Source organism: Grus americana, chromosome 9, assembly GCF_028858705.1.
Source record: "Grus americana isolate bGruAme1 chromosome 9, bGruAme1.mat, whole genome shotgun sequence".
NCBI lineage: Eukaryota > Metazoa > Chordata > Aves > Gruiformes > Gruidae > Grus > Grus americana.
In genome coordinates this window covers 26,534,728-26,552,881 of record NC_072860.1, presented here as the reverse complement: position 1 = coordinate 26,552,881, position 18,154 = coordinate 26,534,728, and the positions used below count along the sequence as shown (strand labels likewise).

General features: G+C 40.8%; 1 protein-coding gene across 1 annotated transcript in view; it reads right to left on the bottom strand.

Moving 5' to 3' along the window:
* The window catches only part of KPNA4 (karyopherin subunit alpha 4), a 28,492-nt gene extending 18,866 nt beyond the window's left edge, over nucleotides 1-9,626 (bottom strand). Inside the window, exon 1 of the mRNA XM_054835317.1 lies at nucleotides 9,241-9,626. Coding sequence (XP_054691292.1) covers nucleotides 9,241-9,309 — 69 coding nt within the window. The 5' untranslated portion in view covers nucleotides 9,310-9,626. The remainder of the gene's footprint in view (nucleotides 1-9,240) is intronic.
* Between the last annotated feature and the right edge of the window lie 8,528 nt (nucleotides 9,627-18,154).

Here is an 18,154-nt window from a genome sequence, read left to right as displayed (position 1 = left end):
CCGTATTTTTTCATAGTGAAACAGTATCCTAGGTCTTCACATTGAAAAAAAAGGGTATATGCAATCAGGGAATAAACAAAAGTGTCTTGCAACAAAGGGCAACGATGAAAGGAGTTGTGCATAGAACAGCAACACCAAAAGCATTATAAACACCATGGTACACTAACAGAAAGCATACTAAGTTTGCCCAATGTTTATAACCTTTTCTTGATTCAAGGCTTTTTCAACACACACATAGAGCATGAGCCAAAACCCCAGAGACAGCCAAAACCGTCACTTTTATGAAAAGGCATATTGGTAAACTTGAAGACTGTAAAGTCAAAGTCAAGCACAACACCTAATTAAGAACTCACATCTCTCACTTCCTCAGAGTAGCAAGATTCCCCAGGCAGAGAGATACTTGCCTGCCTTGGCTACACTACCAGGGAGCACAGCCCATTACTAACACAACTGTCACCATACAGCTGTGCTGAAGAACAGAGGCTGAAGTTCAGACTGCAGGCAATCCTTCACCTAAACAAAGTACAACTGCTAAAGCAAAAAGAATTTCAATAATGTAATTCTTCGGAATAAATAGATCTGGGCAATGCTGTGCCCTTTTTTTAATGATGCCTACCCCTCCAGACACAAAAGGTGGGAAAAGTTCCACAGGAGCTCTTGCTCACCCAAACCTCCACAATGCTACTCATTTCTCCCAGATTTGATTCACAGATTTCACACATTTCTGATATGCACACGTTTCTATTACTGTATGAAACAGTACTAGCTTTGTGCCTTGTGGCATAACTTTATAAACAAGTTCAAATTAAGAACTAGTAAGCAAAGCCAAGTTACAAAAATATTATTTATAAATTAAAACCACATAAAACCCTTGGACCTGTAAGACTAACTGGGGGGGGAGGGGGGGGGGGGAGTGTGTGTCATTTTCTCTACAGCTCCCATGCAAGTATTCAGAAAAAAGCAATTGCAAATATACATGAATCAGTTTACTACTGCTTGTGTTACTATGGTGCAAATTGAAAACAGAAAAAAAAAATCAGCCTATAGCGATTTTATTCTATACCTTGAACTTTACAGTGAATGAAAATAGCAAACTTGAAAACAATTGCATTTTTACTGTGACTTAACTATGCACAAGCCTAGAGAAAGCTCGACACTCCAGAGCATAAGGAACCACAATGACACAGAATACAAGGAAAAGGAACGGCTAAGAGCTGCTGAACAGCAATAAGAAGCAGCTCTGAAGATAAGGATTAAAAGCTTGACTTCCAGAAGCATAATTATTTTTATTGAAAGGAATATGCATTTCATCAGAATCAAATTTCTAGCTCTGAGCGAGACAGTTTACCTTCTCAAAGGAAAGAGTTAAAAGAAAAAGAAAAGGGCAGGAAAAGATGATGCCAGTGGAAAAGAAGGGATGGTTCCCCACTGCTTTGGAGGCATAACTTTTCAGCACTTAAGGACCAAAATGCAGTTCATCATGAGAAAAAACAGGCAGAGGAGGGGAAAAAACCCACCACACTGACACAACAATAGCTTCCCACTATATAAAAGGCAAAGTATATGAGCATACCTAATGCAGCTGCAGCACCTGGAATGGCTAGATAAAAGCCATAACAAGCAAGTACAAACTGTCCCACACTAAAAAGCATCAAAGCAAGTTTCCAGGAAATATGTGCATCTTTAAAGAATGTTAATTCAATATGTCAATCAAAATTAGAATTAATAGCTGAGTCTAATGCAGCTTAGATTCATGGCTTTTTCAGTTTTAAAACTATAAAAAGCAGTGTCCGCTACATAAGGTCAACACTTAACACTAAACACCACAGTATGCAGATACACTTTATTCCGGTGCTATGGACTCTCTCCATAGCCAAGCTTTTCAAATACTTCTTAGAATTCTTCAAATGATAGTAAGAACCTCAAAGGTGTAATCTCTAAAGAGAAGAAAAAAATATATACTTCACTAATAATAAATTTTAATTAACACTTTTCTGGCCCAATAGGTATTATTTGAATTAATATAATACCTGTCTTATAAATACATAAATGAAATTTTCATGTTTTGTAGTAGCCCCAATTCAAGCACCTATACAGATACAACACAGAGAAAAGTTGAAAGGAGAAAAGTTTCTCCAGCAGCTATATTCCAACACATGCATTTGCTCACATTTGATTACAGACTACTGGCATCATCACCTGGCAGGTCACGCTTCAGCTCTCCAAAGTGCCCATCACTTCAACACTGGGGAGCCAAGTCCCCTGCCCACAGCTGCACACATCACAGGATGCTAACAACTGCAGGTTTAGCATCACATAACTTGAGCCCAGGAAAGCATAGCCTAGGATTCACCAAAGACACACATCCCACCTGAATGATGAATGGTAACTCTGAAGAACAGAGCTGAATGCAAGAAGCACTCAATAGTAATTCATCTGTGCTCAAAGTCCTGTTGCCTTCCTGGAGAAGCTGATACACTGCTGGATACCACCCATCATTTAGGGGCTTTGGAAAGATGCTGCGGCTTTACAACTGACATATCTACTACGGGCTCTTGCTCTCAGCCTGTAATGTTGCATTTAGTGTAGTCTCTCCAAAGTCTAACCTGGCATATTTGAGAAAATAGAGGAAAATATCTGATAATAAGATTGCAGAATTGTACCAAGCCTTTGATGATCTCACAAGACTATTAATTAACATCTTCCCAATCCACAACTGTTTCTGCAATCTAACAAGTATACCTACAGAAAAGCTGTACTGCAAGAAGGATTCTTCTTGCCAGACTTCAATAATGACATTACTGGTGACAGAAAAGCTGTTGCTAACCAAGAGCAAGACATTTTCAAGGAGTAGAACACTGAATTGCTGGAACACCAGCAAAGGGACATTAAGCTGTAAAGGATATTACAAAGTAGTAATTACAATTACTAGTGATCCCAAACAAAATGTATTCTAACTCAGGTGGTAACATACCTTCAGGACAAGTGCATATGCATGTGTGAAAGACAGGGAGAGATGAGTGGGACCAAAACAAACACTCCTTGAAAAAAGCCTCAGACATATCATTTAGAAGTTTCTTGACTTGAAAAATCAGTTGATCAGGCTCAAAAAAAATCCTGAACTCCAACACTCTGTTGGAAGAAGAACGTCCTCCCTCCAGATAAAAGCTGACAGGCCCTTGGTTTTAATTCCTGTCTGCTTCTGAAGGACCTGCATACCTTGGACTCACAAAAGCCTCCACATGAAAGACAAGAGACCGGTGAAGTCACTCTTACGAACAATTTACCAAAATTTGGCTCCACTAAAATAATTTTCTGTGTAAACAGCTGGTTGACAAACTAGTTATTACTGGCCAACCTGTCACTGCTCTTCCCCCTAGGAAGAGAATATGCACAACAAATAAGAACTGAAGTTAGCTCTGTCAATGAGTTTTGCAGCATCATCACCCCAGCCTAGAAACGGAATGGACAGTTTGGAGAAACTAAAATGACAAACGGACTCAAGATCAACCTCTGTTGTCTTTTGGAAAACAGCTCAAACAGCAGAAACCTTGGTATAATAATTTCTTGGCAGATGGCACTGTAAAGCTAGACTCTCCCTTCTGTTCTGTAGATTTGACTTGATTGGTTTCCTACTCATAGTTGTGTTAGTACAAGCTGAGAACTGATTCAGGGAAGTGTAACAATCTCAACTTGAAAGTTTCTAGAAACAGAATTCAGAATGGTCTTTGGAAAGTGTTCCAATTTAAAAATACACATCACCAGTATGAATTCATGTGGCGCTCTCAGTCACAGGATCCTGTTCTTCATTTGCTACATCAAAAATCAAATGATCAAATCTATTTCTGTCAGCCTGTGATTGCCACCCCTCTATCCTCCTTTTTTCAATTATATTACTTAAGTTTTATCACAAGGGCTATTTTCTGACCATTAGTCATTAGTGAGCCCTTCAGCTTATTAAAATCTTGTGTTAGCTGATGCCTGCAGGATCCCAATACATTCTAGTGTTTTTCACAACAATGACAGATACAGAAGAAATGTTCTACGCTATTATGATATTAGGCCTTTCAAGTACACTAGCATATACCTGGAGCTCATGCTCAGCTAATATATCCTGATCACTTTTCCACTTCTCTGAATTGCTGCTGCTCAAAAACTCAGACCCCATCACGCACACAGTCTTGTCTTTACTGTTTTGCGGGATGGGTTTTTTTACTATTACAAAATTTTTCACTCAAGTAGCTCTGTTTATGCACCTACAAGAGGAAGGTCTGAAAGCATGCAAATAATGGGAGAGCTTCACCTACTCCTCTCATTCTGGTGAATGGTTTCTGAAAGCACGCTGTTTCTGTTGTGGAACTGCATAGGCAGCAGTTATTTTAAAGCAGAGCAGCTTGAGCCATCTTTCCTTCCTAGAAAGTTGCTACTCTACACTAGCACTAGGCTGGTCTATGATTCAAAAATACAAACAAAAAAGGGGGAATAGGTGTGTGTGTGTGTGCAGAAACATACCACTATTTACCTCCAAAACCTTGTGTGAACCGTACGGCACTTTCAATTTCTTTATATGTTTTTAAACACTACTTAGGATGGCCCTGTGCACAAACTGCTTACTCACCACACTAGCTACTCAGAGAGCATCCAGGCTGCAGGCCACAGTGGGAGAAGACTAGTCTATAACCCAGAACATCCAGTGCAGCAACCACAGCAATGACTAAGAAACTTTTTCTTATCTTTCACAGATATAAAAGGTACTGAACTACAACACAAGGAAAGAATCCCTCAGAGATAAATGCAAATTCATATTTGGATTTGGTAAAAAGCCATACTCTTCATTCAGTTTGATCAAGTGATTTAGGCCCTCCTCTAGCCATTATTTCCCTCCTATACTAATTCTGGCTTATTTGCAGACCAGAATAATAAAGTTTACTCTCAAGGTCCCTGATAAAAGTGCTATGGGATTTTAAAGCCAACACAATCTCTACAAGATACCACCAGAAAACACATCTCAGCAACTACTCCCCCCTTCAGAATAATGGGACTCTCAGTTACAAATAAATAAAAATCAGTATGACATTGCACATGCTGTCATTCCAGTTTTTCCTAGAGAAGTTGCACATGCCAAATAAAATGCCTTACACAAACAAATATCTCAGTATGATTTTTAAATGACAAAATGGATGAGCTTCACCACAGAACTACAAGTCAGCTGAAAGGAACCTATTTTTAACTAACTCTGTGAGTGAAGTTCCTGCTCTCCTTCAGTTCCTCCATATTTGAATCCCAAGCAAACTATTTTGTGTGGGACACAGGAAAGGTTGAAAAGCTTCTAACTGCCTGTGATACCCAGTATATCTCATAACATTCCCCTGAAGCTTCCTTGGCGTTCTCAAATATATTGTTAGCATTACGACTCCAGTGAACACTACTAGCAACTCTTAAAATTTTGACATTGCTGATCTTAAAACATCTAGATTCAATGGCTGCTCCAATATTCATTTTGAAGTGCCCTGCGTTACAACATTATCATCATTTCACATCATGCGTCTCTCAATTACAGAGCAGAAATATCTATTTGACACTTCTCCTGTGCTGGCACTATTAAAGCAATTCTTAATCTCTCACCCAACCACACAGGCAAGTCAGGGAAGAAAAGGCCAGCAGAAACTCATCAGTTTCTTCCAATATTTCCAGAGAAATAATATGCATGAAATATTTTTTGTTTCATTTCAAAAAACCTAAATGTCAGTCAAATTTGAATGCTGCAGCAGGCAACAATCACCAACAGAAAATGAAACATTGAATCACCTGGTAAAACAAAACAAAGAAAAAACCCCACTCCAAACCCCAAATCTTCTTTCCCAACCTTCCCAGAAGCAAGGCTATACTCAAGACCCCTAACACATAGTACTAAACAGCAATTACTCAAAACCAAACTGTTCATAAAACTATGTTGACTGCAGATACAATGAACAATCTGCACTTACACTGATCCTTGTATACTAAAGATCTAGTATTTCATTCCAAGGTCTATGGCACTACTTGAGTATCACCACAGCCATACCCACAATAAACAGAAAAAACAGCTCATCCTTTCTTAATCAAGAAAAAAACCCAAGTAAAACTTGTTCCTCATTGAAGACTTAAGATGAAAAAAGTTACCTTAATGAGCTTTCCTAGCAGATAAGCATTTGCATAATTTTGTAGAAGAGTCCAGATAAGTACATTAAAAAAGTGAGCGTGACCACTTCTGCAGTTCTGTAAGGGCAGCTCCTTTTTCTGCCCTAACAACGCTAATTTTTCTTTTCCACCGCTCTGACAACTCTTAAATCTTGCAAGACCTTAACAGAATGCTGTATATACTAGACTAGAAATCTTAAACACTACATAGAGGTACTGCCTTAGTATTAGCTACAAATTATTGCTCTCACGGTACAAACCCGATATTAAAAAGTTTATTATACTCAGTATTTCTTTGAGCAGTACTATAAATAAGAAAAAAGGACAAGGAAGTATTTTATGTTTCTGGTCACAGTGAATCCCTCTATTCCCAGTGTCACCACCAATCTGTCATCTTAAAACACATGGCAGCAATTGTTTACAACATAACATGTCCATGCATGTTTACCCAATACTTAAGCATATGAAGGAATTCTGCTAAACATCTTATGTAAAACACGTGTGCATTTTGGTTTTTCTTTTTTGTCTCTTTCAAGACCAGAATTTGTATGTTTAGAAGCACATTGAAAATCCAACTTTTACTCACTGTGTATCCAAAAAGCTAAACACATGCTTAGCACTTTAAGAGACAAAATGCAGGAAATTCTCTGCCTTTTGTAAGACATACAATAACCTTCTGTGAAGATGTAAGACCTGGAAGGTTGGTACGATATGACAGCAACTGCTAGCAATATAACAGTCGGTGGACTGATCTGAGCAATGTGGAATCCTATATGTAACATTTTAAAAAAGTTTCTAATTTGCAACATGGCAACCCTTCATAGCCTCTATTAATTTGGGATTCAGCAAAACTAGAGAGATTTACTATTTGTTTGATGATAGTGAATGGAGGTAAACTGTCACAGAAAAGAAGAAAAGATCAAGTTTTGAATAAAAGAAGCCAATGGCTAAATGCACAATTTCAGCAGAGATAAAAGGGGGAGGAGTGAAGGAGGTGGGAGGAGGGAAAGAGATAAAGATCAAATGTTGGCTTCCTATGTGAAGTAAATAGGCATCTTTCTGCTAAAAGTGGCACAGAAACACAGGTGTTATGAACTGGGTACTCATTAGCAACTGTTGTTACCATAGGATACTTGTCATACAGTGGACATTACCAGTATCTCTCATACTAATGAATAATGTGATGTGTAAGCAGCTACTAAGCAAGAATGATAGCCATAAGCCTAAGCTATTGTATAAAAAATAGCCATCCACAGTAGTTATTTTAGGTACCAAGCATATGTTCCAGGACTTGTTGGATAGATGTCAATATCTAAAATTTACACATGGCCTAGCAGTGGTTTTTTCACTGTGTAGAAGGCCATTTAAGTGCATCAGCAAATTCAAAAAATAATAAAAAGGTTACCTGCTTCCTGATACACACACGCATTCCTTTTACTTGCACGTGTTCATCTTGAACCTTCCCTACTTTAGCTGACTTACCTTAAAACTCAGTACGTTGGCACCAAAGGAAAGAAAACGCAGATGAATTCCAACTTGTATTTTCCCATTAGTTTCATTTTTTACCACGATAGCACAGGCTTTACTGTGCACCTTCCTAAACATGCCTTTCTTGTACAGTTGTCTATTCAATGATAACAAAACAATTTACACAAAACCAAATTAACATCTAAGGCAAGTAGTTACTAACAAAGCTAACAACCCCAGTAGTAAGCAGAGCAATCACTGCGGTAATTATTCCCACTTCCAACATTATTGGCATCACCAAACTTTGTACATAACTGAAAAATAAACTTTTATCAATATACTTGGGACAAGTTAAAAATCAAGGTGTTACGGAGTTCTGAATTACCCAAATGGGAAACTTGGCAGATGTTTTTAATGAATGACAGCAACATAAATGCATATTTTACTTTAAAAAAAGAAACACTGTACAACTGTCTTCATATGAAATATTATCATATTATGATAATCACAGGGACACATATTGAGGCTAGTGAAAAACAGGAATGAGAATGCCAAAGCCCAGTTCTTGATCAGAACCCCATACTGACAATATTATGATGCACAGGTTTCCCCAGCCAGCACTCCTGGCCAAGTGTTTATGGGTGAGGGTTGATATCTAGTTTTAAGATTTGAGTATTTACTAAGGAAACCCTAAGATAATTATCTCTTCTGCCGTGTTGAGGAAGCACCTTCACAGCTCAAATAATGTACATAACGATCCAGCCACCAAAAAGTTTAGAGGCTCTATTCTACAAGCCACAACTGTTTCCACACTCAGCTAACTGAACAGTAAAATAGTAACGTTCACCCTGTTGTTCTTTTTTTTTAAAAAGTGGGTTCGTTCTTCTTTAATAATAATCTTTACTATAAAGTGTAGGCAATAATTAATTCATATATTCACTTGAGTATCTCACAGAGACACTCAGCAGAACACCCAACTGGGCCCTAATCCCTGACTCAGGCTTTTAGGGGCTACTCAGCGCCAAGAGGGATTATTAAGTGCTAGCAAGAAATTAAGGTAGAGCCCTAGGAAAACATGACTGCAAAACACCAAGGAAACACCTCTACCCAGCGACTGCCTGGGCCGAACTACGCCAAATAAGCGCCCTCAACGCGAGGCCGGTGCCGGCCTGCCCCGCGGGGGGAGCCGCCACGGGCCGCTCCTGTCAGCCGCCCTCCCTGCGGCCGAGGGGCCCGCGGGAGCCCCCGGGGCGGCGCTCCGGAGCCGGGCGGCGCGGGGCGGGCAGGCGGCGGCGGCCGTTGCCCCCTCAGCCGCGGCGCTCCCGCCTCCGCGCGGCGCCCAACGGCCCGGCCCGGCCGCGCCCGGCCCCACAGCGCGGCCTTCCCTTCTTCTTCTTCCTCCCTTCCGTTCCCTTCGCCTCCCTCCCTGAGCGGCGGGGAGCGGCGCTCCCGCCTCTCGGCGGGGCGGGCAGCGCAGGCCGCGGCCCCGCCGCGGGCCCCTCGCCGGCGGATTAGGAAAGACGCCACACGGCGGCGGCCCCCTCCCGCCGCCATGGCCGGCCGGCCCCTCCCGCGAGGCGCCGCGGCGGTTACCTCCAGGTCGCGGCCTTTGTTCTTGAAGTTCTTCAGCCGCTGGTTGTCCAGTTTCTCGTTGTCGGCCATGGCGGGGGGAAGGGGGGGGAAGGTGGGAGGGAGCGCGGCTCCTCCGCCTCCTCCCGGGCCCGTGCCCCTACCCGAGCCCGCCGGAGTCCCCCTTCCCGGCGCCGCTGCGGCCGCCGAGTCCGCTCACGCCTCAACGCCCGTCGGGCCGCGGCCCTGCGTCGCCGAGCCGAGAAGCCGAGGCGAGGAGGCGCCGCTGCCGGGCTGCTCGGGCCGGCACTGCCCGCTGCCCCCGGCTGCCGGCGCCCGAACGTGCCGGTAGCGAGGAACGGCACGAGCGGGGGAAGGGAGGGGAAAGAGGGGCAGCCTCGCTCTGGGTCGGCCAGCCGCGCCCTCCGATTGGCTGCGGAACCTGAGCCCGGCGGCCAATAGGAGAGGGGAGGTAGAGGGAGGGAGCTGCGCGGGGACGTGACGCGCGCGGTGACGGAGCGCGGGGCAGGGGGAGGGGAGCGGGCCCTTCGAGGTGTTTCGGCCGGTCCCCTCAGCCCCGCCGCCATCTTGGGTGGCGGGTTTGCCGGGCCGGGAGGAGGAGCGGCGGGTGGCCGTGCGCTCCCCGCCCTCTGCGCCGCCGGTGCTCGCCTGTGCACGCTGTGTTCTCAGGCAAAAGTCAGCAGCGGCTTATCCTTCGCCCCACTCGACTTTGTATTCACTCCCCTCAGGAGACTGGAGGCATCGCCTCGCCCCACAGCAGTTTAATGCCAGCTTAAAAAAATAGCGGTTTTGTTTTGTTTTGTTTTTTTAAATAAAACTGTTCCACTTGCGGCCGCAGGACAGCAGGTTAGGGGGTGTCCGGTCTTCCCCGGGGTGGCGCGGGAAGGACCCCCGAGCCACCTGAGGGGAGAGGAGAGGAGCGGCGGCCCGGACGGCGCTGGTGTGCAGTGGTGTCAAGCCTGTGAAGTTTCAGAAAAGGACTTAATAAAGACTGAGCAAAAGGAGGAGCCACTGCAGCTGTCACGTTTGGCACGGTCCACGTTTTAATCCAGACCACTTTGCTTTACTAGACTTTGGCCCTAAGCGCAAGTGAATTTGGAAAGAGAAGGAGGTAGGGCACAGAATGCAGCAGCAGGTGTTTTGGCAGCCTCTTTGGGGACATGGGTAAGCTCTCCTCAAGAATTAACATCATCTCCATGCAGATGGGGCTGCAGGATTGTGCTATATTGGGCAATATTCTCATTTATGCTGCTCAGCAACTGTGGACCAAGTTCACAAGCCAGGTTTAGTGGGAATATTTCTGGTAGGGATGATCAGCACTGGGAACAAAATTATTTTTCAGTAAAATCAGATTTCGTGAATCTTTCTAGTTTCTTAGTATGATGAAAAGAGGCCAAATTGGCTTATTTGTGTCTAAAATAGGTTGCTGTCATCTTTTGGACTCTGCTCTCGGAATTTTTTACAAACCAACGTCTTACCAGTTTGATGATGACAGTCAGGTTTAGTGGCGGTGGATTTTGGCCAACAGTAACTGCTGTAACTCATTGTCAGGTGATGTAGGTGGACACTGTTTCCAAACTAATTACCAACTTTCACCAGATAGACTTCTCACATGTGAGTATAGTCATCAGTGTTACATACATTTGTAAACTTCCTTCTGGGACTTAACGCTTCCTTCCAGGGTGCATTATAACAAGCAACATTACCTAGGAGTTAAACTGATGAGCTGCAAAAAGTCATTCCTGAATTCGCATTGAACATACCAGCAAAGGGAATGATGTCATGGAAATCTCATAGATGTGTTTCATTTGAACATAGCCCAAGACATTTTGTTCCCACCAAATACTGTGGCTATCAGAATATGTCCCTGTCTTTATTCAGGTAAATCCTATCTATAAACAATTATTTATTGGGAAACATCTGATGATTGATTAACTATTAATTAGCTATTACCTCTTGACAGTGACTTGAGAAATACAAAAGAAATCTCCCACTTCTATAGCTTTTCTGTGATGCAGGTGATTAGACTACAGAAAATTTCTGGAAAGGTAGATCAACAATTGTCAGGAAGAAAAAAAGTGGTTTATTTACAAAATATCCAGTGTTTTTTCTTCTCAAAGTTTGCTTGGTAATGCCTGTGACATTTGAGACTCAACTTTAACTTGTGAGGAAAATATGCTCAGAGTAGTACTTGTACCTTCCGGTCTTCTAGAATATTAGAAAAAAAAAAGCTGGTATCCAAACTGTTTAAGTTAACCTGGTTCATTTTTATTGAAAGGAGGTAAGGAGTATTGAAACAAATACATATGCTTGCAGAACAGAAGGGGTGGTAAATTTTTTCCTACTTCTATAACTTGATTCAGAAAATAGTACCTCTGCGCATAACTAGAATCACTCACTGGAATGTATACTGCCCTGATCCCACGTGTAGTTTGTACTCACTCCTAATGATGGGAAAGTTAAGTCAAGGCTTGCGGGGATTCCTCTCTGTTAAATCCTGTGTGTTGATCTAACTCTCGTTTCATCAGCGGCCTTATGATTTTCCATGATACTAGTTGAGGAAAAGTCAGAAGTCATGACAGGAGATGCAGTCTCTCATGTGTGTAAACTAAATCACTCAGAGATTTATGAGTATCAGAAAAGAGAACTTAATTTAGTTCTTTGTGAAAACATGAAGATCTTTCAGACTATGAGTTACCATGTGAGATTTCCCAGAGGGTGAGGCTCCATTCTAGACAGAAGTTCTCATCGACAGTAGTTGAACAGTAACAGAAGTCCAAGTCACCACAGCCACATCTGTTGCATCACTGTAGTAGCGATGTCACAGCAATATGGGCAGGGTAAATTAGTCAGGGTTAATTAGTTCTGATGGTATTCCATATAGGCATAGCTACTTGTCTGCCAACATATGAACCGGTTTGTTCAAAGCTGTATAGGTACAGCAACCCCTTCACATTGCAGTCTGCATATACAAAAAAGACATTTGCTTGACATGGCTATTTACATTTTTTAAAGTAATGCAGTTTGTCTGTTTGACAATGTTTTAAAAGACTGCATAGAGAAAATGAAAAAAGAGCATCTCTTTAGCTAGTGCTCGTATTCATTTTGGTTGAGCTGCCTTAAGAAACAGGATATTGTAAAAGCACAACCATGCCAATATCATACCTCACTGTTTCCAAATTAATGTATTTCAAATTGATGCTGTCATTTCAGAAGGAAGTCTTTAGTAAAGCATAATATTAACATATGTAAAAAGTAGAAATGTGTGAAGTCTCAGTGCATTCAATTTTAAGTCGGTTGAATAGAATTGACAGGTAGTTCTCATTGCTTTTAGCTTCTGCACTTACTGTTTTAAGGAAGTGATCAGCAGGTAAAATGTTTTGTGTTACCAAATTGGAAATCTCTTATATTTGCTAAGGCTTTCGTTATGTTGAGTTTATTTTATAACCCTGTATTTACAGCTGAATGGCTTGAATTAACTGAAGTGAAACTCCCTACTTTTGATTTAATTTTCAGGCATATTTTAAAGCTGCTTCCTTTTGTGATTAATGATTGTGTTGTATGTTTCACAGGGACATGCAAAATCCTTCATATTTTTTATTCTCTGTCATCTTTGAAATTGCCCTAGCTGAATTGCCCTATTGTAATCACATAGTTGATATGATGGAAATAATACTACACTGGCAACCATGCACTAATACTTTTTGCTGAACCACAGCTTTTTACATCATAAGGGTATGAAATCCAGAAAGAGATACCTAAAAATAACAAGGGTTTAACTAATAACTGTTACAAGAGATGTGAAAATTCAGGAAGCAGCACTATGAATCTGTAGTTCTGACTGGCTCATCTAGTTGGACATTTAAAGTTCAGCTCCTTCTGAGGAAATTATGCACCAATTGAAGGAAATATGAGAATTTTTAATATGTAAAATTGCTTTGCAATTTTATCTAAAAATATAAACAAATGTATTGAACAGTTACTATTATGTAATGGCATAAGTCATTGGTCTCAGAATTAAACAGTATTTTACAGATCTATCAATAGTTTGCTGGTTAGTTGTAGTGTCACATCCTTTGAGGAATAATTTTAGTGTCCCTGAGAAACATTTTTTCAGAATTAGTTTTAAAATTTTGTGGCCCCAGAAAGGTTTCTTTGTGAATCAGTCTCTTAAAACACAGCTGGGGCTCTGTCTCAGCAGAACATGGTTATTAATAATGAAATTGGACTCTAGTACACTGGTACTAGCATGTTACATTCCTGACCATGTCTTGAGATTATAAGTAGTCGGGCTACGAAGGTAAAAAATATCTGGTGTCTGAGACCCAACCCAGAAGTTTATGAAAGGAAAGAAAAAACATTTTGCTCTATCCCTGCTCTTTTCATAGCTACCTTTTCCATGTTTTTGCTGACCCAAACGTATACGTGCTCATTCCACCTCTACCACCTCCCACTGTCGCCACACTTAGCACTGACTGATTATGTAGCGTGGGGTTTGGGGAAGATGAAATCAGAAAGCCAGCACATTCTCTAGCGACCAGAACTGACTCAATGCCCCAACTAGTAACAATGACCTTTTAGTGAAGTCATCCCTCTGTTGACCATCCCTCTGTGTTCTTGGAAAAAGACTGACAGAGATAAGGGACTGAGCAATAATCATGTCATTTTATGAGTAACCATTTGAAAATAACTGAGAATCACCGCAGTAGTGTTCCTTAGAGAATCTTCCTTCAAATCCAGACCTGTCTTAAAATCCCATTGCTGCACTGTCAGATCTGACGTGCATAGTTTTCTTACTGTGTACCTTCATATGAAATATAAGAACATGCTTCAGTCGTACTAAATTATGGATGTTTGGAGGAAGACTATCCTTCAGTGGTCTTTGATGTGTGTTTTTGATCTGGTATCATCTGAAGAATAATTTGTAGTGTGACTTCAGTGAAGACATAATCAGAGATTAATCAAGTGCATTTTGTTTAACTGTAGTCTAATTAATCTGTTTAGCTCTCCGAGGAACAATTACCATGTTATTTTTGTATTGGTTTGATTTTACCGCAGATCTGCAGTGCAAATCTCCTGACACTCAGAAGACCAATTTTGAAGAATAGACCAGTTCTCTTCTGAATTCTTGATCTTGTGGCACTGAGCTGTCTTTAAAACAACCAACCAACCAAACGGATATTTTGATTCTAAATGCGTTTCTCCTGGAAGGATATGTTTTGTCTAAATGTAGGTGCCTACAACATAATAAATAATGCATATAATGCAAATTCTCTTGGTATGATAATGTTCAAACCTCACATGATATTACAATAGAAAGCTCTGTATCTTTTTATATTTTTGCATATTTCTCAGATTGGAAAATAATAGTGATGCAAATATAAAGATGTGAATTAGGTTCTGCTCACCTTCCGATCCTTCAAGCAATAACAGGAAAGATACTGAGAGTTGCCTTAACCTCTCATTACGGAATGCTTCTAAATTATTTGCTCCTGGCACCTGAATGTAAAGTTAGAGTAGCTTGAGGTGGTTATAATTTGTGTAGGATTTGAGCTGTCTGGCAATTTATAGGTGCTAGAAAGGAGATACCGTTTGGCAAGGAGGAATTTTTCTCCACAATACGAGTTCCCAGTTGATGTAAGGAGCCAATTTTGTCACTTTTCAAAGTTTCTGACACAGAGGATATGCTGCATGGGCATTGTGCTCAGGCATATGAAAATTCTGGCTTGCCATGCAGCTACATCGTAGAAAGGCCACTTGTATTTCAGACATCATTTGGATCTCTTAAATAAATAAATAAATACATAAAAAAGGCAGAATATGTATGTTTGAAATGGCTTTTAGCCACTGTTGTCCCTTCCATATATGTATACACAGCTAGACAGATTTGTGTTACAAATAGTTTCCATTTACAAGTAGGCAACATATTTATAATTTGTGAACTTTGCACTTGATTATGCAATTAAAAAATGTATAATTATCAAGTTATCTTGAAAATCTCTTTCAAGGAATAATGTAGATTGATCTGAAATATTTTACTAGTATATTTTTCCCTAAACATACATTTAGGTAAAATGAGTTACTGCAAATGGCTTTTCATAGCCAGTAAACCTATCTCTCTAGTATAAGAAACAAAATATTATGTAAAGCTGAGAAGATTTGTGTTGCACATAGACAAATTCTCATTAATCCTGGGGTTTATCAAAGTGGAATAGCTAGTATTAACAAAAAAGTAGACCAGTGGACTGCTGGTAGGATATTTTCTGATAATCTTTCATCTGGTATGCAAACACAGCTATTTGTTTTCATTTTACACAGAGCGTCTCCAAGTCTGGAATCCAACTGCACTGGCTGGACATTGAAACAGCCGTATCAAATAATACCTACACTTAAGCTGAGGTCAGCTCTGAATATTGCAGCAGTTGAGAAAGTCATAAAAAACCTGTCATGCACAAATAGTAAATATATAAAACTGAGCTTCACAGAACAGGGACTTTATCTTAAAAGGGACATTATTACAAAATGTAACCTACGTAAGATTGAACAGGACCAAGTAAAGCCCCATGGTTTTCTTGGGCTCCACTAAGCAACTCAAGTGTTTTTGCACTCATTTTCACTTTTCTCTGAAGTGCTCTGCTGTAGCTCCTTAGCTTGAAAAGCCTTTTCTAGAAAGAGCTAGAGGTGCTGACACGAGCAGGCAGCTGGAGGCATAATGATCCCAGAGGCAAGTCAGCACAGAACCCTTAGCATCAGCAAAGCAAACCCCACACTGCGTGGCAACAGGTCACGAGCAGCAAATGCCACGCTTGTGTTTCATTCTTCCCCTGCTGAAGTAACAACAACCACAGGCTGCTTTCAGGGGTTAAAGATATAAATTTGCAAAAGACAGCACATATTTTAAGGTTACATCTAGGAGAAAATTTGATTTCTACTCTCTGAATGCTATTTTTGCATTTAGTCTTATGTCAGCATCTTAGAATACTTTTTTCAGATGTGCCATTAAGCAGGTACAACCTCTAGGATGATGCCTTTTAGTACAGTGCTTGATTTTGCCTGAGCCTTTATATTCTCTTCCTATTGTTTTCTTATTTTACCAATTTGAACTGCTTGAGCCAGACTGTAATATTTTCTTTCAGAAAATGTTCACACAAAGTTGAAATTCCTTCCTGAGCAATGGCTTTGTTAGCTGATTCTTAATTAGTTGCTCAAACGTGCTTTGCCCCAGTTGTATGCCATTTTGGAATAAAAGGCTGTACGCTGAGTATCTGCAGCATCTACAACAAACCCTGCTATTGCTGCAGGCGTTTCTTTTACTCTTTCTGTTGTCTAGAGGCATGTGAAAACCGCAGTATGATGGACCGTGCATTGACGATACATCTGGCGTGGATGCACGTCATCCCTTTTGAGCTAGAAAGATGTATTAATACAGCTATCTTGGATAAATTATTAACTCTTAAATTATATCCAGCCTTCTGCCCTGCTTCCTTCTTCACTTGAAAAAAAATTGATGTGCAATCATTTCAGCTAATTTTTCAATTTGTTTTTCAAGTTGTTACCCTAACCTACTGATTTGAAGTTGCTTTTTGACGGAAGTTGGCTGAAGTCCTTTGGATGGCCGTAGGAAAAGAAGATTTGGACCACAGACTCTTAATTAAACAGCTTTCCTATCTTTTGGCTGCATTCTCTCTCGCACAGGGCTCATTCTCTTGTGCAGTGGGACACTTCTGTTGTATTCAAAAGCTATAGAATTCCTGAGCATGTGTCCCCTTTATTTTTCTGTGTCCATTTAGAACCATTGGTTACACTATATTCTAGCTTTTTTCTTTATTGAATTGGAGTGGTACTTAAAAAACTCACTTTATAGCAACACAGTTTCCCAGAGTAACAAACAGCACAGAATTAAAAGAGAAAATCAGCTTAAAATATCCTAAAATATCCAAAACATAGTAGGATTCAATGCCTTTCCATTTATAACACTTCAATCATGTTGTACGAGACACTAAAGTTACTGAGAGATGTTCTTGCTCTTGGTTTCAGTGCCGGCCCGTATCAGATGTTCACGAAGCCAAAGGCCTGTTGATGTCACTTGGCCGATTTAGTTTTAGTGCACTCACTCATTTAGCACTGTCCCTCACCAGGCTTGCTCTCTGGTCCTTACTTATGGCCAGAGTATCATAGATACCTTGAGGATCTCCTCCCACAAGGCCCGTTTGAATTTGAAACACCACGTAATAAGCACTTTTTTCTAGTTAAAGAGGTCTAGATATTTTTCATTTTTTTTTGGACGCTACCGTGTGATTAGTTATAAGATAATGCACAATATTCTGGTTTTGTCCAAAGGAGAGACTGCAAAACAGATCCCCAGATGTTGCAAATTAAAGGTAGTTCCTCTGGCTTCAGTGGCCGTTTGCTGATTCACATCAGCTGAACATCTGCTCCTGCAATTGGAAAATAAACTTAGGGCTCCCACATGGCTGCAAACACTAAGCAGGAAGCAGTCCTGTTAACATTTATGATGAGAGTTTCAAAGCCATCTCTGAAATAGTACTTTTTATTTAATATAACCTTTGATTTTGGGATTGCTTTTAATCCACCTTGATGACATTTTCTACAGTTCAGCCTACATACATTCAGGGTTTAATGCACTAGATCAGATCTTTTGCAGACAAATTTATAGATCATGAAATGACCAAAAACGTTTCTTGGTACCAGAGCTGGAGCTGATCACAAAATCCACCAGCTGCAAAAAGCCCAAGAACAACAGGAATTACTCATGAATCAGCAGACTGTGGAGCTGCAGTTTCCTGCCTTTGTCCTACCTGCTCTACAGAACAATTTCCTAATAAAGGCAAGGGAAGAAAATTTCATTTGAGATAAAAAGTGAGGAAATGGTTAGTGAAATGAGTTGTTTCAGCGT